Raw genomic sequence first — 24,910 nt, 5'->3', positions numbered from 1 at the left:
AATTTTTACAACCAGTGTCTCTGAGAAGGGCCTCATTTCTAAAATACATAAAGAACTAAGTCAAATTTATTAGAATACAAGTTATTCCCCAGTTGATAAATGGTCAAAGGATAAGAACAAGCAGTTTTCAGATGAAGAAATTAAAGCCATCTATAGTCATATGAAAAAATGCTCTAAATCACTATTGATTAGAGAAATGCCAATCAAAATAACTCTGAGGTACCACATCACACCTATCAGATTGGCCAACATGAGAAAACAGGAAAATGATTAATGTTGGAGATGTGGGAGAATTGTAACACTAATGCATTGTTGGTGGAGTTGTGAAATGATCCAACCATTTTGGAGAGAAATTTAGAACTATGCCCAAAGGACTATAAAAATATGCATACCCTTTGACCCAGCAATAGCACTTCTAGGGCTATATCCCAAAGAGATCATACAAATGGGAAATGGACCCACATGTACAAAAATATTTATAGCTGCTCTCTTTGTAGTGGCAAAGAATTGGAAATTGAGAGGCTGCCCATCAATTGGGGAATGGCTGAACAAGCTGTGGCATATGAATGTAATGGAATACTATTGTGATATAAGAAATGATGAACACGGTGACTTCAGAAAAATGTGGAAAGACTCATATGGTCTGATGCTGAATGAAGTGAGCAGAACCAAGAGAATGTTGTACACAATAACAGCCGCATTATGCGATGACTAATATTGATAAACTGAACCCTTCCCTACAAAGATCTAAGACATCTCCAAAGGCCTTGTGATGGAAAATGCTATCCACATCCAAAGAAAGCACTATGGAATTTTGAATGCAGATTGAAGCATACTATTTGCTATTTTTTTTCTCTTCTGTTGAATTTTGTTTCCTCTTTTTGGTGGTTCCTCCTATTGGTTCTAATTCTTACAACATCACTAATGTGAAAATGTTTAATAGGAATGTAAAAAAAAAAGATTACTACTTCCCTTAGTAACCAATATTCCCTATGAATAAGATATAATTTCATATTTTTTGTTTTTTTGGTGTTCTCCATACACAGCATTTCCTGTTTTTGATTAAAATATTTGTAAAATATAAGTGTGAGGGTTTTGTAGTGCATAATCCTTTGACCTCTTTATCTTCTTAATCATACTTTCTAAACTATTAAAATATGTGTTCAAAGTAAAAAAAAAAGGGGGGGGCATAGTCTTTGACCCAGCAATACCACTTCTAGGGCTGTATTGCAAAGAGATCATACAAATGGGAAAAGGACCCACATGTACAAAAATATTTATAGCAGCCCTTTTTGTGGTGGCAAAGAACAGGAAATTGAGGGAATGCTCATCAATTGGGAAATGGCTGAACAAGTTGTGGCATATGAATGTAATGGAATGCTATTTTGCTATGAGAAATGATGAGCAGGCAGACTTCAGAAAAACCTGGGAAGACTTGTATGGACCAATGCTGAATGAAGTGAACAGAACCAGAACAATGTACACAGTAACAGCCATGTTTTGTGATGACTAAAGTTGAAAGACTTAGCCCTTCTCAGCAATGCAAGGATCTAAGACATCTCCAAAGGTCTCATGATGGAAAATGCTATCCACATCCAAAGAACTATGGAGTTTGAATGCAGATTGAAGCATACGATTTGCTATTTTTTTCGTCTGCTTTGTTTTTTTTTTCTTGTGGTTCCTCCTATTGGTTCTAATTCTTCCTCACGACATCACTAATGTGAAAATATGTTTAATAGGAATGTATATGTATAGCATATATCAGATTGTGTGCTGTCTTGAGGAAGGAGGTGAGGAGGGAGGGGGAGAAAAATTTAAAACTCAAAAGCTTATGGAAGTGATTGATAAATTAAAATAAATTAATAAAACAACAAAAAAATAACAGCAGTCTATTTAATGACCAATATCTAGCTACTTCTCTGAAGTGGTTAATGGATACCCTTATAAAATACAGTCATCCCCTTCCACATCACAACTTTCCCCATCAGTTTTGATGTATTGTGGTTCAGCATATGAAATTAAATGGTAATTTTTGAAGAGTTCGTGGAAGCCACAGACAACACGTGATGGCCAAAAGACAACACAGAGCCTATGACCAAATACTTAACCCAAATTTTACAGTTAGGTACTATAAAAATGCCCTAAGAGAAAAAAAAAATTAGACTTCTCTGGTACAAAGGGAAGGCCAAAAAATTTTACATTGATTTTCCAAATTTGGAGGGGGGAGGAAGATACTACACCTGTAACACTTGAGATGTAGAAGGGTAAATGTATAACTATAATGAGTAAATGCATATGAGGTGTTGTTCATTACTCCTGTGATTTGATAGAAGTTAGGTCTTGGCCAGCTGGATAGAGAAAAAAATATACTTTAGTTGGTGGAAAATTTCTTCTCTTCCGATGGATACCACTTGCAGTGTCCAAGTCTATAAGACAATTATCTGCATTAAGCTGCAATTTTTGCAAGGATTTATGGATAGAAAACTGTGTAATTTATTGTGTAACCAGAAACATTTTTCTGGTCTGGAGGAAACCAGTGAGGGGTAAACATAAGCCCACATGTTATCTATATAAAGATATGCCTTGGGCATTTCAGTCCCTTAAAAATCTTAGGAGGGAATAAGGATGAAAAGGCAGTTGTGGAGAGAAACGAAGGAAATGGAACAGACTGTATTACACAATCATGTATTAATGAAAGTTTTTTTCTTTGTTCACTTATCATTAAATAATATTCAAATGTTAGTACATATTCTACTAATTTTCCCTGTCTTTTGGCAGTCCATTGGAGCCTAGGGACCTTTTCTGAGAATGTTTTTAAATGAATGAAATATACAGGATCATAAGAGAAACCAATTATATTGAAATGCAATCAAAATATACATGAACAGACCCCAGATTAAGAATCCCTTAAAGAGTGGTTCATCTGAAACCAAATCCTGAAAAAACTGATTTTGTACCTATTTTATTAATGTGTAATAAAAAAAAAGTATCAGCTACTACACAGTAACTGACCAGTTATCACATTGTCAAAATGCAATACACATGGACATTTTAAAGACAAAATAATGCGTTGAAGATAAAGAGATGTATTTTCACCTCAAAGCAAAAATATTTTTACTTAAGTTGTGATCTTAGTTCCTTTAGATTCACTTCTTATCAAAATTAGAGCCCTAAAGATGAATTAACTACTTTAGGGAACTGCAGGTTTATCATGAACTAGTGACATTTCAGAAAAGTAATCTGGAAAAAATATTTCAATAAAATGATTATAGTCACTACTGATGTTGTCTTAATGTGCTAAAATGAGATTATATGTGATTCTTTCAAAATTTCTGAGTTGTACGATGTCCATTAGCAAGATTCCAGACTACCTCATATAGCTATGCATAAGCCATGGCACTTTAAGACTTCTAATTTTTGTATCATCACATTTTCTGGCTTCTCTGACAATACAGTAATCATGGAGTTATTTTGGTTGTGACTACACCTTCCTTTGCTTGATTTCAACAAATGATAAATACAATTTTGTCAGTTTCATATCCCCAACTACAGACTTTGAATGGTATCATACATCACCTTATTATACAAATGTTGAATTTAACATATAATTTAAATTATATGCAACTATTAGATAAGTAATTTTTTTTCCAGGGTTATACTGATGCTTTTTTTTTTAAAAAAAGGAATAAAACTAAATAAGATTTTTTGGGAAAAAAGCCAACAAGCACAATGCATGTAACAATTTTTTTTATTAACAAAAGGAACCCATAGGGTTCATACATGAATACAAAATACAATCTTTTTTTTTTTTACTGTGGGTTAATATTTTGTAACAGCTTTTCTTTTCAAATTGAAAAACTGTTTCACAGCTCACTTAGAGAAAAAAAAACCTTGCTTATTGTGCAAAACGGAAAGCATTAAGGTTTTTGCCCTGTAAAAGTTTTATGTGCCAAGACACACATTTTCCACTTTATTTTTTTTAAAGCAAACAATTCTAAGGCCACAGTTCATTTGCAAAACAAAAGAGCCACAAAGAGGTGAAAACCAAGCACATCCCAGCAGCATATTTACTCTTCAATGAATATTCTTGGTACCACAATGATATTGAGGTAAATGTCCAAAGTCAAATGACAACCTTTGTGATTTTCTAAATTAGACAAATATTTTTCTTAAGGTAAGTATTTTATATAGCCTTATACTGTAAGTTAGCTACATCAAATACAAATTAGGCAAATGCATTCATTTTTCCACTTTTTTTCTTGTGCTTCAAAGTTACTGTCTACTGACGGTATGTGCATTACATGATTTTATTCTTTCAGGGTGCCAAAACACCAAGTTTAAATAAGTACTTAATTTTGTCAAGTGAATCCAAGAAACCAGTTTAACTATATTTGTGAGTTTGATTTGGAATATTTCCCAATTAAACAATAATTGTTTTGGTATTACAGAAAAACCTGATCTTTTTGTTTTTTTTAAGGCAATTGGGGTTAAGTGACTTGCCCAGAATCACACAGCTAGTAAGTGTCAAGTGTTTGGTCTGAAGCCGAATTTGAACTCAGGTTCTCCTGACTTCAGGGCCGGTGCTCTATCCACTGAGCCACCTAGCTGCCCCTAAAACCTGATCTTTTTTACAAGCCTGCAAATCAACAATTTTCAAAACAAGGACTATTTGAAGACGGCATTTCCCAAAATAATACAACAGAACAAAGCTGTGTAATTCAGACAGTTAACAACTCAGGTAGCACAATTTTATATCATGACTTTAAACAGTGGTTTAAAAGTAAAGAAGTGCTTACAAAACTCAAATGATTGAGAGGTATGTTCTGAAGAGTATAAAGAAAACATATATACAATGTGAGTAGAAAAAATCCCTGCTGTTTTAATGATTATGGTTTTTAAACAGAAAATCATTTAATTTTTTTTCCTGTTTTAATTGCAGTTAATGATTATGGGAAGCACCAAGGTCTTGAGACAAAACCCTTATGACACAGAAAACAAATACTCTTGTCACTTAAAACTGAAATCTATCACCTCATTTTATGCCAGAAAAATAAACACTAGGAGCCCTACAATCTTTCTGAAACTTAGTGTTAGATCATCAGTTTGCCAAACAAAGTCTAATTAAATACCAAAGATTCTTAACTTTGATAATAGGGTTATGGGGGGAACTGCATGTACTTGTAGCAGCAATACAATTATGATGATCTGAATGTCCTGAGGTTGTGACATAGCAAAATATTGCACCTGAAAAAAACCCAAACAAACAAAAAACAAACAAAAAAATTTAAATAGAATTATTCAAAAATGGGAACAGTAAAATATGTGGTCACTGCCACTCTGATGTAGATGAAGTTTAAACTAAGTTTTTTTCCAGAGGATATCTTCCTCTTATGAATGTATGGCATTTACTATTACTTTCTTGCTTATATCTAATTACAACTATATGCATATGTTTACTTATGTTCTTACATATTATATATATGTATACATAATTAACCTTCATTTTACTCTAATCTTAATAGTTCCAATAGTCCATTTCAAAATCACATTACAAATGACTATATAATCTGATACTGCAAATAACAGAAGCTCAATTACAACTTTTGGTCTCAGGTTTATAACTTCTAAGCAGGTAACTACAACTCTTGAAGAGGTAGGCTTCAGAAAAACTTGAATATCTTTTGTCTATTTCATCAATCAAACTTACAAGAAACTGCTAAATCTCCTTCCTGTGCCTTTAGTTACAGAAATATAAAAAAAGGAAAATCCTAAATCTACCATGTCAGTTCGAGAAAACCATTAAGAAAATTAAAATTCCAGGATAACAAAGTATGCTGAAGTCATACAAAATTTGACTTGTATTCCCTTTGAATTCTGAATCACTTTTGTTTTCTGGGAGCAATTTTTAATTTCATAACACTGTACAAAATACTGCTTATGAACTGAATCTTTAAATGACAGTGGCCAAATTAAATTATACTACTCCATTTGGTCCAATTAACATGATGATGTTTTTAAAAAGGGTTTTTTTTTAAATAATCTTTTTTAGCATATAAAACATGAAAGCCTTGAATTGGTGGAAAGGGTTCTTTTAAATTTTATATCAGATCATTTTCCTCTTGTACATCTTTTCCTTGATTATGGTCTACAAGACGGCTGCTGATTTATTTATAGAAACCCAAAATTTTTAGGCATTCTGATTTCACTTTGACATAGTCCCTTAAAATGTTTATCTTGTGTTTCTATTATGTATGTGGTACTTTCTTTGTGGGCCACTCAAGTGTTCTTTTCCTTCACTTACTCCATCTTCATCTGCACATCGACTTCCATTCAGTGATGCTTATATATTCAATCCCATTATTTAAAGGGCCATCATGCAAACTTGTCCATATCAAAAGCCCACACTTCTTCCATCTTCTACATTCTTTAGCTTTTATGTTCAAAACTGATACTGAAAGCTAAGTTCCCCTACTTCTACAGCCCTTTCCCAACAAAGGCAGCAGGAAAGAGTTCATGATCTAATTTGATCATGACTCCAGCAGTTTCTGAAACAATCATAGCATAAATGAAACAGTTTGAGTCTCTTCTGTATCAGCAGGATGTGGATCAACCTGAAGGAGAGAGATTTAGTAAGATTTTTAACATTTGATATTAGAATAATTTTATAGTTTAATGTATATGAGTGGTTAACTGAGGTGCTTTAAATCTGGTTCTAGAGTAAGACCAAAGTCCTGAGTTCAATATCCCCATGTGGGGCACTTAATTTTGTAGTTTAATGGCTAGACTGACCTTAATTAACCTTGGACAGTCTTCCTGTAAATGCATATTACTGTCCATAAGGGAAACAGTACAAGACAATGTAAATGTAATCAGGGCAAACTTATAATCACTATCAGAAGACCTTTAAAATGACCTCTTGATGAGAGGTCTGCAATATTAATATTTATGAAGGATAACATTTATAATTTGAGAGTATTAGAATTGATTGAAACATGTATACTTTACCTCTGAATATAGAGGTGGAGGCTGAAATCGAAATTCTTGTATATAAGCAAAAAGAGGACAGCATATTTCTTCCTGACAATCAGTTGGCTGAGGGTAAGGAGGAATGTGCCTAGAATATTCTTCTTCTGATACCACATCAGCATAATTTGGTGGTGCTGCAACAGAAAAGTACTCAAATCTAAAAATTCGATATAACTAATTACATGTATAATATCTATACTTCCATACAAGCAGTCTATAAATAGTTGCTACTGCCCATTTCATTCAACATTTATTATCTACTATTAAATTTCCTTGCTGTGCCTTTAGTTACAAAAATATAAAACAAGAAAATTCCTAAATCTAGCATGTCAGTTGGGAAAAAACCATTAAGAAAATTAAAACTCCAGGACAACAAAGTATGCTCAAGTCATCCAAAATTTGACTTGTATCCCCTTTGAATTCTGAGTCACTTTTTTTCTGGGAGCAATTTTTAGTTTCATAATCCTGTACAAATTACTTCTTATGAACTGAATCTTCAAATGACATTGGGTAGGCTAAGATTTTGTCTAATGCATTATTCTTGTCTAGTCAATAAGATCTTAGTGCCATTGGCAAGTCAAGAAACTTAACAGACTATTTTTTAATCAAATCAGATTACTTCAAACATTTTTTAAAATAAATGATGCCTTCACCAAAATTTTCCCCAATATCCCCCCCTCTACCCTCTCCTGTTAGAGAATGATGCCATATAATAAATATTGGTTCTAAAGAAAAAGAAAAAAAATCAACAAAACTTATCAATACATCAGAAAAATGCCTGAATATGTGCAATGTATATCTATGGACCTCTATAAAAGGGTGGGGGTGAAGGTGTCTTCTCATCTCTTCTATACTGATATTATAGTGACTTTCTTCTTGGCCTCCCTAAAATACAAGCCTAACAGCAAAATCATGGGGTTACAATAATGACATCAATTGCTTTCCAAATAGGTTGTACTGACTCACAACTCCACCAACAATGCACTAATATGCCTATCTCTTCACATCACTTCTAACATTGACTTTTCCCTTTTGTCACTTTGGCCACTTTGAAGGGTGTGAAGTGACACCTCAAGATTGTTTTGATTTGAATTTCTCTTATTAATAGTGATTGAGTATTCTTTCATAGGTTGCTAATAGTTTACAATTCTTTTGAGAACTGTTTGATCAGAACCTTCGACCATTCATCTTTTGGGGAACAACTTTTGGATTATTTCTAATTTTGAATATTTGTTTCTTAAACTGGGCCCGCAGATTTCATTGCTACAAGGAACTGCCAGTGAAGAAATTCACCTTTCAATTAGATTGTACCTTTTCCATTACTAATAACTTCATAATGCTTAAGAAAACATTCTTATTGTTAAGTGATTTGCCCATGATCACATGGCCAGAGACAGAACTATTCCTTTTATCAAACACATAATTTTAGATTTGTAATGGTACCACTCTATGGAGCAGCTAGGTGATGCAGTGAATAGAGCACTGGCCATAAAGTCAGGAAAACCTGAATTCAAAGCCAGCCTCAGACCAAACACTTGACACTTACTAGCTGTGCGACCCTGGACAAGTCATTTAACCCCAAATTGCCTAGAAAACAACAACAACAACAAAAACAGTACCACTCTCAAACATGGCCAAATTATGTATTCTACTGTTCAAAAATGAAGAGAACATGTATATTATTAATTTTATATTAATAGTAGCACTTGGCTAGGAGTTCTGCGCTCTATTCAGATTTGACCTTTGTTAGCTGTATAAAAATAACGTGTTTAAATAACTCCAAAATGAATCGTCATGATTTTGCTACTAACTAGTTGTAGGACCTTGGGTAAGTCAACTAGTTACCTTCTTGAATTTCAGTTTCCTTACAGGGCAAAATAAAGAAAGTAATCCTTGCATTCTTCCTCAAGAGCGGTTATGTCAATCCACTGAGATACTAAAAGTATTTAGTAAATATTTAAATAGAAATGTAAGCTATCATTATTATTATAAAAATTATAGAACCTCAGTTGGAAGAGACGTCTCTACTTGTACAAGAATCCGGTCTACTGAAGGCCTCCAGCAGCAGGAAACCGATTCTGTCGTAAGGCAACCTGGTCAACTTTTGGGCAGCTCAACTTCTCAAAATGTATTTTTCTTATCAATATCTATTTGCTTAAAGGTTTGCCTTCTGGTGCCAAACAAAACAAGAATTCCTTTTGACAAACCTTTACTTACTTGAAGACAGATATCATGTAACTTCCTGATCCTACCAAGCCATTCCCAAGTTAAAAATACCCTATTCTCTTTGCTTGATGCTCACAGGGCATGGTTTACAGTGCTCTAATTTTCCTGGTTACCTTTCTGGATGTTTGTCAATGCCATTCCTTAACCGAATACAATACTCCAGATGTGATCTGATTCGGGAGAGTAAAGTGGGATTAACCATCCTTTTTTCTGATTCTTTTAAGGTAGCCAATGCTCTCCTTGATTTTAGATTCATTGTGAGCTTACAGTCTTTATAGTACTAAAAAACTACTTTTTAATGATGCCTCACCTAATCCTACACTTATGCCATTGAATTTCTGAGTCCAAATACAGAACTTAAAATTTTTCAATCCAATCTAACAAACACTTATTAAGTACTGTGTGTATAGCAAGACAAAATGAAAACCTCCCCTGGTCTCAAAGCGCTTACATTTTCCTGAGGGAACACAACATATAAATAGATAATCTGAGGATGAAAGAATATTTATGACCATAGGTATCAAGAACAGGTTAACAGCTTCCCATATGGTACATAAGCTATAACATCCAACTAGGAGGCTAGGCTATTGGGATGATCTAGGCAAGGTGATGAGGACCTAAACTATTGTGGTGGCCATGCAGAAAAGTGATTAGGTATGAAAGACATTGTAGACATAGACTCAATGTACAGGATAATTCCCAAGCTGTGAACTTTGGTGACTAAGGAACTGGGTGGAAGAAAGGGCTGTGAGGAAGATAATTGTTACGCTTAGGAAATGCTGCATTTGAAATGCCTTTCAGACATCCAATTGGAGATGTCAAACAGGGAATTACTGATGAACGATGGAGATCAGGAGGGCAGCCTCTGACCAGATATATATAGTTAGATCTGGGAGTCATCCTCACAGAGATGATAACTGAAACCATGGAGGGTGAAATCATCAAGACAGGGAGTAGAAAAGAAGAGGGCCTGGGACAGAATTTTGAAGGACACCCAGAATCTGAGGTCAGATGATGATACAACAAAGAGGACTGAAAAGGGATCAAATAGATAAATGACCACAAGACAGCATCACAAAAACCAGATAGCAAAGAGTGGGGAGATGGGCTGGCTAGTCAACAATATCAAATACTGCAGAGGTCAAGAAGATGAGTACTAGGCCAAAAAAATAGAAATTGTTTGGGACTTGGAGTTTCCTCTCATCTCACTGGATTCAACACATCATTCTAATCTGGTGAGGCCTTTTGTGACTCTGATTTTATCATCTAACATATTAGCTAATTCTAGATTTATGTCATTTGCAACTTTGACAAGTGTATGATGCTTATAACGAAGCAACGGATTCTTTGAAGTCATTGATAAAAATGTTGATAAGAACAGGTCTAAGGACATTCTTGGATTACTCTATTAAAGTACTCCCACCCTCTGAATAAGTTAGTAAGAATTAATGATCGATTAATTACTTCTTTTAAAGTATGATCACTCAACCAGTCAAATCCACCTATCATTTATAGACCAACTCTCTCCAAAAGTTCATTGACTCACAGATTTAGAGCTGAAAGAGGACCCTCATTACAGGCTATGAATATAGAATTAGAGCTGAAAGAGGGACTTCCTTAGAGGTATAAATCAAGTTCACAACACCCCCTTCTCCCCATTAAAAAAAAACACATGTGGATATGGAATCTGAATGTATATCAAAGCATACTATTTGCTCTTTTTTTGGTTTCTTCTTTCTTGTGGTTCTTCCCATTGGTGGTTCTTTCTCGTGGTTCTTTCTCATGGTTCCTCCCTAATTCTTCTTTACAACATGATTAATGTGAAAATGTTTAATATGAATATATATGTAAAGCCTTATCAGACTGCATACCATCTTGGGGTAGGTAGAGGAGAGGGGGGAAGGGAAAATTTGGAACTCAAAATCTTATGGAAGTGAATGTTGAAAACTAAAAATAAATAAATTAAAAATAAACACAAGAGGAAACCTAGATAAAGAGAGTTTAAGTGACTTGCTCAGGGTGGTCATACAGATTGTAAGGGTCTGAAGTGAGATTTAAATCCAAGTCTTGCCGATTCTAAATCCAGACCTACCACATCATACTGTAATCTTGCTCACTTGATACTGTGGAAGATTTGGAAAGGTTTTGCTGATATTCAAATATACTATAGCTATTAAGGCATTTCAGGATTTGGAGTAATAAGATCTAGATTTGAAACCCACTTCTACTGCTTAATACCTGTGTGACCATTTTGCTTAAGCTGAGGGGTTAGAATTGGATGACCTCTAAGGTCCTCTGGTCTATGAATATTTCAATTCTAATATAATAACCCTGTCAAGAAGGAAATGAGGATAGCCTGATATGACCTGTTAGTAGGACACCTCTAAGGTCCCTGCCATCTCTGAAACTTTAGTTCTAATACTTTTTTTATTATAGAATTAATAAAATAATTACCTTCAGGATGTTCTGGAAGTGTCAGTGTCAACCAGCTCATGTCCACACCAAACTGACCAACAACACTGGAGTTTCTACTCCCAAAACCACTGTATGGAATTGTGCCAATTACCAATGGCAGCTCTAGCATCAATTTCTTAGCACCAGGAATGTGAATATATACCTATATGCCAGAAATCCAAAACACAAAAATGCACAAAGAGGTCAGAAACCATGACCAATATCAAAATAGGTTTATCATTAACAAAACAATTTTTTTAGAAAGATTATAAAACGTGACGTCAAAGTTATAAAACCCTAAATTTTCAAGATGTGCTATATAACAAATTGGTGTGGTAGACATAACATTACAAAGTCTTAAGGTCTGTTTTAATTTTGATATGGGTTTTATGGTAATAGAAAATTATCAGCTGAAATGCATTAGTTTTCCACATACCTATTTAGTACCTCATCCTTCAACTTTGCCTATAATTCAACACCTAATAGCAAAATTCACACCTATGCACTCTATAATTTACTATAAAATTAAGCTTTCTTTTTACATAGATATTAATTCTGAACAAATTTACATTAATATTGCCTTATTACTTTATTCCATGCATTTTAATTCTCATTAAAAATTATACTCACCGCTAAGGAATAATCTACTCTGATAATACAGCAATCAAGGATGGATGGTATAACAGGTGGAATTTTCAAAGTCTTGCCATTCCATGTATCTGTGCTTCCAGAAGCAATATGGTTTCCTCTAACGTTGGCAACCATTTGCCGAAAAGTCTTGGTCTTCCCACTGGCCAAATAAGTCTGTGTTTGGAAAATGGCAGCTTTGGGAACAATCAGACGAGATGAACAATTTTCAATTTCTGCATAGATTGGTATAGCTTCACCTAGTGAAAGGAAATAATAAAATGCAAATATTAATATAATTATGGTTTCATAGAAATAGCCCAACATAATCCTGTGACAAGTACCTGACTATCAGTTTATTATCAATGATGAATCTTAATTAAACACTGGCATCAAATGTTTAATAATATTCAACATCACCTTTTAGAAATTAAGGAGGCAGTAAACTAAAATGGAAATCTAAGACAGCTAAAAGCTCACTGTTCTGATTTTATAGCTTATTGTATAGTTATAACATAATCTAATTATTAACATCTTTACTTGCACACAAATACAAGATTCAATTCTATTATTAATATATTATGAAACACCACCAATGTATTCAATAGTGTCTGAGAAATAAAATGTTGTTAAGGTATTTCAAATAAAAATATAAAGAAGTAGAAGGATCTTTAAGCTTAATAGCATATATAGAAAAAAGTGACGTAGCACTGGATATAGGAAAAAGGGACACCATCAAATTGTTATATAGAGTACAATAGTCAAGCTACATACCAAAAACGTATGAACGACATGAATAATTGTGTTTAAATTTAAATTTGAATTTAATCAGGTATTGAAATATTTCATTACATGTTTTTTCGGCAATAACTGACATTACAATGTTTCTGAATAAGCAAGTCTGACTTTTTGTTGCTAAGCTGAGGCTTTACTTTAGCCCACACGCATTTACAACCTAAAGGTGTCATTAACAAAGTTTCTGCTACAGACATTAAAAGATACAAAAGTACTATTTAAATATTTATACCAGCACTTATTAGACCTTATTTCCTAAGTTCCTTAATAATGGAAATTATTTTTCTAAATAGTTATTCCACTTTTTAAAAATATTTCAAGTTAATTAAAAATACTCATTGGCTTTCTACTTGGACATTCAAAAGATGAAAAAAATCTTCTTACCATTGCAATATCCCTTTCTCTCAATTTTGGCACTCAGTGAAACTGGGCCAGAAGTGAAAAACCAACAGCCAACCATTTTCTCATGACTTCTCAATACAGGTGTCTTTAAAAACGCAAGAATTTAAAAATACAAGAATTTTCATTAAATATAATGCAAGATAGTTTTCCTGAAGAATGTAATGAAACACTTACTAAAAACTCTTACTTTTATGTTTACTGTAATACGGACTAATAATCATCAAACAGGACTTAGTGACGTAGTTAATATTTTATCATGGGCATAGTGTTGATCTTGGATTCTTAAAAATTATGCTAGCTGAGCATAAATCCTGGCAATTCCTACCAAGATGGAAAGACCAGTAACTTCAAGAATATTTGTGGTCTAAGGATATCAGGAGGAGAATAGCCACAGCAATCCAGACCACCTTACAAGTTGTGAAGAGGCTTCAGTCTGCTTTGGTGAAAAGAGTACTGAAATCAACTAAATTATGTTTCTTCTGAAGCATTTAAAAGACAGCTAAAAAAAAACCTAGTTAATTCACCATAAATTCTCCTTTTGTCTTGTTCCTTTCATACCTTATGCTATAAACTGCTTATGACAGTATGAAGTACTACAAATACACTCTACTAGATCTTGTTTCTTCTCTCGAAAAATAAAATGAGATTATAGCCTGTTTCCTCAACTGTACTATTAAGGTTTAAATTGATAATAATGGCAATCATTCTATGGAAGCATTTATCCTGTGAACATAATCTGCAGTGACTATACAACATTTTAAGTCTATTTAGATAATCAGCATATCAACTTATAGACAATTAATTTTAAAAAGTAAAATTTTAAAAATAACCTCAGAATTTCTCAGTACATGAGGGAGACTGACAGTAAGACGTAATATGCAATCACAATCTCAGCTTAGACATTCAGGCAATACCAATTTTTAAGTGAGGAATATCAAAGTAGGCTTATCTTTCTTAACAACAACAACAAAAAAGCCCAGATAGTTCAGCTGTCTAGTCTCAATTTGAATTTTTAAATAAATGTGTCTATCAATTATACAGTAACAAACAGCACAATGAGTTTTGAGGGTCTAAGCACACTACTGTATTTTCTGTAATATCAAGAAGCTATGGCAATAAGCAATGCCATCAATTCACAAAGCTCCTACACTCCTACAGTTAAGCTTTTTTGTTAAATGAAAATATGGTTTCTTTTAAGGTGTTGGTAGCCAATTCGATGGGGTGAGACACTTAAAAGGCTATCTGTCATCTGTTTTTTACTGTATATCAAATGGCTTGAAAAATAACAGTTCTTAATCTTTTTTTGATTTGGGATATTCCCTACACCTGCCTTTAGCAGTCCAGCAAAATCTGGATCCCTTCTCAGAATGTTTTGAAATACATAAAGGAAACCAAGCATAAAGAAATACAGTTATAAAGCACAGTACCTGGAATATCATAAGATCTAAATATAGGCTTATTTCCCTTCCATCTCCCCCTCACCCAATTAAAAAAAGTTCATGTACCCCAGGTTAAAAATTCTTCCTTGAAACTATTTTTAATTAAAATTACCATTAAGGGATTATTAAAGTTGATAAAATATACTTCTCACATATAAGAAACCTGTACAAATATATTAACATACTGAGGTCGGGGTATATGGCTTTAAGTAACTGGATTTTCCTACTGCTAGTCTTCTGATTATTTTATGATCTATGTAGACTGCAATATGATCAAGGCAATCAATATCTTTAATGAAGCATCTTATCATAAGTCATCGATTGGCTTTGATATTTCTCCAGTTCATTGTATATAACTGACAGTCTTATAACTATCTAAAAATTATTAAAACAAGTCATATATATTTACTTTTAGTGATTACATGATCAAATCTTAACTTCTTTTCCTTGTCTTTAAATAGAACCCCTAATATTAGTAGTAAAATAATCCCCAGATACTAAAAATACATTATAGTCACATTATGATAGGAAGTTTAAATTATCCAGCATTTTCTATGAAGTAAAAATCATTCATTCATATTTAAATGTAGAACCATTAGGTCTTACTAGCTATCATGAAAGTACAAGGTATAATTTTATATTATTTTGATAATATGGGTTTAGATAAAAGAATCTAGCTCATTAGCTCCCATCTTGCCTATTCTGTTGTTACTTATAGTCTGATCTTCCTTATCATTCTACAGTATTTCTAGTGATTATTAGAAGTTCAATGCTTTAATGTGGCCAAATCTGTCATAAGGAAATGATAACTGAAAGGCTCTCTGCAGCAGCTGCGTGTACTTACTTAATGTTAGAAAATGACATGCAAAATGGAAGGATACACAGCATAATGGCCAGAGCTTAAATAACAGGCTAAGCATGATTAATACTCTACTATAATTACTGTTTCTCAACCTACTATTATTGAGGAGCTTAGGACACTACAGCCCTGTGAATATAGTTGCTCTGGTAAAAGTAACTACTTTACACTTGTGCATTATTATTATTAAGCTTTATTAATGCATTTCAAGCTTGCATAACTTTTTGGCAAAAGAAATTCTGAACAGCAAGGATATAATCAATAGTATTAACACACTCACAAAAATTGTAATTTTCCCAACCTAAGATCATCTATTTATGGTGAATGCTTATGGGTTACAAAATTATACTCTTTAAGTAGTCATAAAGTGACAGGTCATACCGTCACCAAATTGGCTAAATCTTGGTTTAAAATATTTTGTGTAGTTATAATTAAAAAAAATCTTACTAATAAAGCTGGTGTGTTGACATCAATATGACTAATAACTTGGAGTTCTCTTTTTATACTTTGGTCGGGTAACATAGGCCGTTTCAAGACTGCTCTCACAGAGTATTGAATACTGCCATACTTCCCAGTGAATGATGTTACCAAAGGCCTGAAATAAACACCATACATTAATTTATAAGTTTGATAAGAATTAAAAAGTAGTTGGAGAGTAACATAATTCTAAAGAACTGGTGGGTTAAAGAATCCATTATAGAAATAGAAAATTTTACCAAAGAAAGGGACAATAATGAGACAATATATCAAAATTCATGGGATACAGCCAAAATAGTTCTGAGGAAAAATTTTATACCTCTAAACACTTTCATAAACAAAAGATAAAAAGTAAGAAATGAATTGTGGATGTAATTAATTTACAAGTTTGTTTTACATGGGGCAGAGGGGTGGAAGTTCTGGGGGGTGGGAGGAGAGACGGTGCAGGACTGTCTGGACATGCTAATTCATCTGTGTTGGGAAAACCATAGCATAGAAAACTCTCTCCACCCATGTATACTGTTTACACACAATAGTCTTAAGAAGACTGGCTGGTCAAATGAAAGGTTGTGAATGGTCACACAGCCAGTATGTGTCAGAAGAACTCCTCAACCTGGGTTTTCCAGATTCCAAGGCCAATCCTCTGTGTACTACATTATGGCAATTTTCTTATCTTACATTAAACATAAAATTGACCTTCAATAATGTTATTTTGTCAGTATACTTTTACTTCTGATAAATAGCAAGCAAAAATGTTTATCTATTGAACAAACATGTAAATCTAAGAAACAGAAGATTCTTGATGTCTACAGTCTAGTTATTTTGTAGGGAAAGAAAAAAATTAGATAGGATTCACTTACTCAGATGGGAGCTGAAAGCTGAATGGAAATTCGTATTTTCCAGGTTGTAATAAAATGACGCTTTCACCTATAAAAGACAGATTAGATATCTTAAACAAGTCTATTATAAAATCAAATTTTTATGACACAAACTAGTTTTTATTTGATTTTCATATTTCTTTTGCTACTATGGATATGCATAAAAAGTTTATTAACCTGAGAAGGTAAATTTTTTTTCTTTTTGTGGGATGCAAAATGCACAGAACAAAAAAAGACAAAGGGTCACAAACAGCAGTTGTTACTACCTGTTTAATATATGAATATACTTCAAAAATACAAACTGTACATATAAAATTCAATTTCTAATATAGCTTCTTTTAAAACTAAACATTTGTTAAAATTGTACTTTGTATCTGAAAATTGAAAGTAGGAGTGAAATACTTTTTCATCACTGAATTTTTTTCTCAAGTATACAAAAATGTACACATAAGACAATTTTGATTATAAGCCATTAGGTTAATGAAAATAAATTCTTGCTTCTTTTACTCCGTGAATTCTTCGGAAAAGTCAGAGTAAAGAAATGATGAGTGTTACATGTTAATCTTTCCCAAAAATAGGTTTCTAGAAAGTATATGATTTGAGAACTAGAAGCAACTCTAGAGATCACCTAATTCAATACCCTTGTTTGACAGATGAGGAAACTGAGACTCAGAAGAGTGTTACTCAGTCTCACAGTCAGTCCATGGCAGAATTCAGCTGAGCTTGACTTTCAGGTGTACATCCACTTCAGGATATCACGCTGCCTTCCAATTGGTATTCAGCTATTTTATACAGCATCTATGGATGCTTTAGCTAAGTTACTTAGAGATAAGAGCTGGTAGTAATAAGGCTGTATTAATGTTGTAGGTAATGAAACTTAACCAAAATTTAGATATTCCCTTCTGGTTAGTTACCTTATCTTTGATCCATTAACATGAGATTGAAGTTTTTTCACTCTAGGCAACTGTCTCATAAATTTATTTTATTCTCCAAAAGGAAGATGAGACCAGATAATATGATAGGTTTATGTAACTGTGCCAGGTACTATGTTATGTGCTGGGGGCTATAAAGATAAGAGCAAAACAGTTCCTTCCTTCTAAGGGCTTACATTATAATTGGGAAGAAAATATGAACACAAAAATAAAGATACAAACTAAGTCTGGGAACGGAGGCATTACAAGTTATTGGGGATCCCCAAAGTCCTTTTGAAAAAGGTAGTGCATAGGCACAATCTCAGGAAACCAGATTCCAGGATACAGTAGTGAAGGAGTATATTCTAGGCATGGAGACCGAAGATGGAATGTAGTGTAAGGATTACGAAGATCAACTGGCTGAATTATAGGGTACATGGAAGAGAATATATAACATACTAAGGCTGATAAGATAGGATGGGGTCAGGTTGGATATAGGTTTAAATGCCAAAGGAGTCTCTATTTCATCTTAGAAGAAATAAGGAGCCACTGGAGCTTACTGACTTGAGGAATGAGTTAGTCGGAGCTGTGTTTTAGGAAAATCATTTTGGCAGCTACATGGAAGATGGGACTTGAGGGATGATGGGAAGAGACTTGAAAAAGCCCCCCCCCCCCAAAGCTAATCAATTAATCCAGGTGGAGAGGTCATGAGGGCCTGAACTACAGCAGTAACAAAGTAGAGAGAAAGAGTCATGAGAAATGTTGTGGAGGTAGGATCAACATGACTTGTTAACTGATTGGATATTCAGGTTAAGAGAGAGGAAGGATGACACTAATGTCATAAACATGGGTAACTGGAAGGACATATGGTAACAGAAATAGAGGTTCAGAAGAGGGGTCAGGTTTGGGGGGAAAAAGTTCTGTACATGTTGAGTTTGAGTTATCTACAGAAAATTCAGTCTGAAATTTCCAAGAAGCAGTCAGTGATAATAGAAATAAAACACAGAAAGAAACTAGGGCTGCATATAAAGATGTGGGAGTCAATTTTAAAGGATAATTAAACCCATGAGAATTGCTGAAGGCACCAAACAAAACACAGAGGGGGGAAAAAAGGGCATACAGCAGAGATTCCAGTTTATATGAACAATTGAATTAGTTATCCATTAATTCAATTAAACAAGTATTTATTAAATACCAAGCATTGTGTTCAACACTAGGTACACAACAAAAACAGAAAGTCCCTGTTCTCAGGGAGCTTAAATTCTTCTGGTAGGAAATAATACATATATACACAAAGTAAATAAAAAGTAATTTCTTTGAGGGTCAAGGGACAGTCCTAACAATTGTGGGGATCAGGAAAAGCCTCTTGAAGAAGTGGCACTTGAGTAGAGTGCCAAAGTTAGCTAGATTCCATAAGGCAAAATGAGGCAGGAGGGCATATATGACAGTCTATGTGAAGGCAGAGATGCAAGAGATGGAATATCATGAACCAGGTACAGGAAAGAGGACAGTTTGGCAAATATGCAGTGCAAAAAGAAATATCAAATCAGTCCAGGTAGACAGGTTGGAGTTACTCATGAATAATTTCCAATGTCAAAGAGAGAGGAACTTAAATTTTTACCTGGAGACAAGTAGGAAACCAATGAGGCTTCTTGAGCAGGTGAGTGACAAGGATAAAACTGTGCTTTAGGAAGAGCAATTTTACAATTGTTTGGAAAGGGGAGAGAATGAAGGCAAGGAGACCTATTAAAAAGCTATGCAATAGTCTAGGTGAAAGGTGATAAGACCTTAAACAACGAACTGTGAGTAGAGAAGGGGACAGATATGAGGCATCACTGAAGCAGAATCTATAGGGTGTGGCACCTGGGGAGACGGGAGAGGGGGGTGAGATAGAGAGGAGTTCATGAGGAAATATGAAGAGTTAAGGAAGACTCTGAATTTTCAAAGATGAATGACTGGAGGAATGGTGGTACTCTCCATAGAAATAACAGGGGAAGTTAAAATGGATTGTTTTGTTTTGGGCGGGAGGGGAATGGTATAATGGCAAGTGTCAGGGGAGAGAAAATGAGTTAGTTATAAATGTGCTGAGCTTTAGGTATGTCCAAGTGGGGATGCTTAATATGCAGTTGGTAATGTGAGGCAAGCTCTGGAAGAAAGATGAGAAAGATTTGGGAGTCATCTGCAATCAAGAAGATGACTGAACCCTCTGGAGTTAAGACTGAGACAAAGTATACAGACAAAAGAGGGCTCAGGATAAATTTCTGGGATATTTCTATACTTAGAAGGTAGGAAATAAATGACAATTCTACAAGGAAGACTAAGAAGGGATCAAACAAGTTGGAGAACTAAGAGCAGTCTCATGGCCCTTCTTAATCTTCCTTACAGGATTATCCAATAATCTATACCCTAAAGGATATATGGATCTCATTCATGCTGAAAGTTCCCTCCAACAATGCAGACTTCCACCTACCCATGTCTTCTGATTCCATATGACTTTTGTCCATGGATTCCTAAAGACATCACACTGGGTTCTCCAACATGCTGGAAGCCTTTTTCCCTTCTCTTGGTATTGTAAAGAGATCAATGGGAAGCAGGCTATCCGTCCATCAATTTTCTATTATTGTTAGAGATTACAACCTTAAGAGCACAGATATTCAAGACATATGATAAACACACAATACTCTGAATATTATGCAATTAAAAAGCACTTTTCAGTGTAAAAAGTATTTTTTCACATGCAGAAAAGTGAATTCAGCAAGGTGACAAAGTCTCACAGTACGAAAATGGAAATCCTGAATTACAACCTATTGAGCCATATTGCATAAAATATCTATTTGATTTTAATGACACCTTCTTTACACTGAAAACTGAAACTGTACATTTTGAAACAAGACTCAACTATTTAAAAAAACATAACTAGCAAAAATAAAATACAAAATGGTTGCAATAATTTTAATGAAACTACTTTCTATTCAAATGTTTACAGTTTAACATCTTCAACGATGAATCAATTTGTGAAATGTGCTAACTGCTTATCTAATTAAAGCCTTCTGCCTTGATCAAAGACATTTACAGAGATGTTTGCTAAGCAGCACACAAATGTTTGCCAAGCCTGACTCCCTAGCATGAAATATGACAGCGAATGAAATTATATTTGCATTTCCCTGAGGTTAAAAAAGCTCTGTCTTCAACAACATGAGGCCAGTGGTTTGCTTTTATTTAACTTTGCATTTCCTCCAATGTTTCACCCATAATACAGGCTTAATAAATGTTTGTTGAATTGAATCAAATAACAGGACTGTCAGAGCTTTCTTACCCTAGACATCAAGTGGCTAAAAGTTCTGATCTTATTATTTCAGCCTGTAGTTTGCTGTAAAGTAACTTTAAAGTATTTTATCAAAAGGCAGAAATAGGACCAATAAGAAGCAAGTTTCTTTTCAACAAGGAAAAATGCTCCAACAATTATAATAGTCCAAAAATGGAATCAACTCCCTTAGGAAGCTGAGTTCTCCATCTTGCGATATCTTGAAGAAGCTGTGCAATCATTTGTAGAAGATGATATAGATGAAATTCATATTTGAGTAGAGCTTTAATTAGATGATCTCTGAGCTATCTTTCCAGCTCTAAGATCATTATAGTACCCACATGAGATCATGAATCCAAAGTAGTAGCATTAATAATCATTGCTCACATTGATATGGCGTTAAATTTTAGATAAACCCATGTCCATGTTTTATGTGTGCACTGATTATAAAAAGTATATTTTAAAACACATCCAATAATATTCAATGTGAAGATAATTTCAAGGCAATAAACACCATCATGACTTGAGTCCACAGACCCAAGTCTTGAGGGTCTTCAAGGGCCAGAAAGCATAGTGCATTAGAAGTGCTTTGAAATCAATGGTCCTGAATTTAAAGCTTGACTATCTGAAACTATCTGTGTTATAATAGTTAAAAAATACTTTATTGCTCCTGGTCTCAGTTTCTTCTTATGTTAAAGCTGGGGCTTGCTAAATGACCTGTCAGTTACCAATGAGCTCTAACTCTATGGTTCTCACTCTTTTTAAGTGAAGTTATTTGTCCAAGGTTCCACAGATAAAAAATCAGGGTTAGAGCCAAGGCTTCCATACTTTCAGTTCCATGCCTTTTCATCTCCATCACAAATAACTTTACTAATACTTTCTGATCTCTACTAGCTCCACGATCTAAATTTCAACTTGTTTGTCACTCATTTCTGCATGTGTCCTTCTAATCTTACTTTAAACTGTCTTCAACCTTCCTTCCGAACCCCAATATTCCAAGTGCTTGTTCTATCCCAATGACTCCTACCTAATCCCCTTTTCACAATAGTCTCCCTTCAAGTACACACTCATTACCACCCCCTCCAAACTCTCCCCACATCTTTCTCATTCCAAGTCTTTTCCTTTCCTCTTCTCCATTTTACTACAAAGTAACCTTCACATCTCCTACTCCCGTTTATTCTACCTAGTACTATCAGCATTGTTTTCTGGAGTCAGAAGAAAGTTTGAAAGCCTTTAAAATACTTGAAGACTGCTACCCAAATCTTTTCTGCTGGCTAACCAGCTTTGGTTCTTTTTATCTTGTAGGTCACCACCCATCAATGAATATGGTGAGGCTAAGTCTCCCTTTCTGGTCCCCTAACCCCTCTACCCTTCCCATTCTCAGTTCCTCGAACACTCCTGGCCTCATCTAAGCTTCTTTCAATAGGCTCCCAGTAAAACTAATCGTTGATACCCTCGAGTTCTATTCTCCAGGACATCCCTATCCACTCTCCACACCTCATTTCCAGGCCGGCTCTCCATCACTTAATCCCCCCACCCCCGCCCAGTTCTACCTCTTTCCCCTAGTCACCCCCCCCCAGGCCAGACGTGCTTCAAGCCCCTTCACTCCCCACCCCCGCCCCCAGTTCAGCCTCCCTTTTGCCATACCCCGCCCCCCAGCTCTGCCTCACTCTAGTCACCCCCACCCCGACAGCCAGATGTACTTCAACCCCCTTCACCGCCGCCCCAGCCAGCTTGGCCTTATTCCCTTTCTGCGCCCCCCCCCCGCCCCGCTCTGGTTCTTTCCCCCCGGCCATCCCCGGGCAGCTCGGCCTCCCCCCCTTACTGCCCCCGCCCAGCTGGGCTTCCTTTCCCTTTTAACAGCCCCCCTTGACCCGACCCCCGGCTTACCTCACTCCGTTGCAAGCCGCCCCACCCCCGCCGGGTTTCCCACACACGCCTTGCCACCCCCCTCCCCTCAAACAGGCTGGCCTCATTCTCCTCGCCCCCCACCCCCACCCAACTTTCTCCATCGCTGCCCTCCCCCCACACCCCGGCAGCCCTGCCCCGCCCCCCTCCGCCTCAGGACGCCGGCCCCTCACCTGCTTCGGGCTCCCGGAGGCTCTGGCGGATGTTCAAGTACTCTACCTCCGCTTGCGGGGACCCCGAAGCGTCGAGCCAGTGGTGTCCGGCGCTCTGGCTCCAGGTGGCCCGGGCCCGGCCTTGGGCCTGCAGACGGAGCGCTCTGAGGGCCAACGGCTCGGTGATCTCCAGCAACACATGGCCAGCCACGGTCTCGCCGCTCGAGTAGCTGCTTTTCTGCTCGTCTTCGAAGACGAGCCCTAGACTCTTGACGCGGCCCTCGGCCACGGGTCCCGCCATGGCAGCTGCCCCCGTGGTTGCTTCACCCCCCATTCTCCTTCCCCCCTCACAGGCCACCTGCTCTCCGGCCGCTGCCCCGCGGCGACACCTCCTTTCACCAGGGTGGAGCTGGGGTCGAGGGTCGGGTGACCAGAACCACCCTTCTCCCACTTCGCTCTTTGGCTGCTGGGGTCACTAGCTGGTCCCTGGATGATCCCCAGCGCACTGAGGTGACTATCGCTTTAACAAACTCTCTCGAACCCCAGCTGGGACCTGGAAGGTGCAGAAAGAGCCAACCCACGCGCTTTCGTATTGGCTGGCTGAGAGGCCCACCTCTCCTTGATTGGCGCCAGGCCTCTACTGAGTCATTGCTTTGTCACCGCCCCTCCCTGCGTGATGAGGAGCAAGCAGAGCGTGATCAGAAAGGCCAGGCCAATGGGAAGTCGCGGGGGGCCGCGGGGGTGCACGTGCTTAGACACCTGATTGGACGAAGGAAGGCACCGGCACGATAAATGACCAATGGAAAGATGGTGCGCCCATGTGGACAGGCTTTGGGGAAACAACATTGTAAGGATGTGGAGCGAGTGAAAAGTCCTTACCTCTGTCTGTGTCACGAGTCTCCATGGTAACTCCAGGGGGCTGGGCTTCAAGAAGTACCACAAAGAGGAGTTTACAGTAAGAGCTGAAAGAGCCATTGGTATTCAACCTCTCTCTCTCTCTCTCTCTCTCTCTCTCTCTCTCTCTCTCTCTCTCTCTCTCTCTCTCTCTCTCTCTCTCTCTCTCTCTCTCTCTCTCTCTCTCTCTCTCTCTCTCTCTCTCTCTCTCTCTCTCTCTCTCTCTCTCTCTTTTTCTTTTACTAAAATTGTAGGACTCTACCGTGTATTGCCGTTAGAAAAAAAAAACTCAACCCCCCCCCCAAACCATGACTTTTGATTGTCTATTCTAATGGAGATAGGGGTGGAGATGGATGATGAGCTGGAGAAAGGGGTGTCCAGATTTCTTTAAAATATTGGATTTGGGGGCTGGCTTAATGAGAACTTGAAAAATAAACAACTTGGAAATTCCCATCCCTAGACTAAAACTTATTGAATTCCAAAAGCCCTGTGGTTCCTCTTTTTCTTTGTCTAGTCCATGCTTAGCCTCTCAGCCTTGATTTTCTTAAAATGATACGG

The 24,910-nt window shown here is 36.2% G+C and overlaps 1 protein-coding gene across 2 annotated transcripts; it reads right to left on the bottom strand.

Moving 5' to 3' along the window:
* Positions 1-3,730: 3,730 nt before the first annotated feature.
* ARRDC4 (arrestin domain containing 4) lies at positions 3,731-24,164 on the bottom strand. 2 transcript variants are annotated; one of them, XM_020964132.2, is made up of 8 exons: positions 23,480-24,164; positions 17,166-17,232; positions 16,276-16,423; positions 13,513-13,615; positions 12,337-12,593; positions 11,707-11,869; positions 7,006-7,160; positions 3,731-6,611 (listed from the first exon to the last, which is right to left on the bottom strand). In XM_020964132.2, the coding sequence occupies exons 1-8, from the start codon at positions 23,790-23,792 to the stop codon at positions 6,555-6,557; spliced, it is 1,263 nt and encodes a 420-aa protein (XP_020819791.1). In that variant the 5' UTR covers positions 23,793-24,164; the 3' UTR covers positions 3,731-6,554. The 2 variants fall into 2 exon arrangements, with proteins under 2 accessions (XP_020819791.1, XP_020819797.1); XM_020964138.2 differs by lacking the exon at positions 23,480-24,164 and adding an exon at positions 20,565-20,708.
* Positions 24,165-24,910: the final 746 nt, after the last annotated feature.

The sequence above is a fragment of the Phascolarctos cinereus genome, unplaced genomic scaffold (assembly GCF_003287225.1).
Source record: "Phascolarctos cinereus isolate Bilbo 61053 unplaced genomic scaffold, phaCin_HiC Scaffold_3;HRSCAF=262, whole genome shotgun sequence".
In the NCBI taxonomy this organism is placed as follows: Eukaryota; Metazoa; Chordata; class Mammalia; order Diprotodontia; family Phascolarctidae; genus Phascolarctos; species Phascolarctos cinereus.
Note: the sequence above shows the minus strand (reverse complement) of the source record. Positions and strands in the feature narration are given on the sequence as shown.

Bases quoted from the DNA above. Each gene is read 5' to 3' on its own strand.
- ARRDC4 (XM_020964132.2), bottom strand. From the start codon at position 23,792: ATGGGGGGTGAAGCAACCACGGGGGCAGCTGCCATGGCGGGACCCGTG. The intron at 12,594-13,512 runs GTAAGAAGATTT...TCCTTTCACTAG, and splicing joins GAGAAAGGGATATTGCAATG to GTGAAGCTATACCAATCTAT. The intron at 11,870-12,336 runs GTGAGTATAATT...TCTGGCATATAG, and splicing joins GAGTAGATTATTCCTTAGCG to GTATATATTCACATTCCTGG.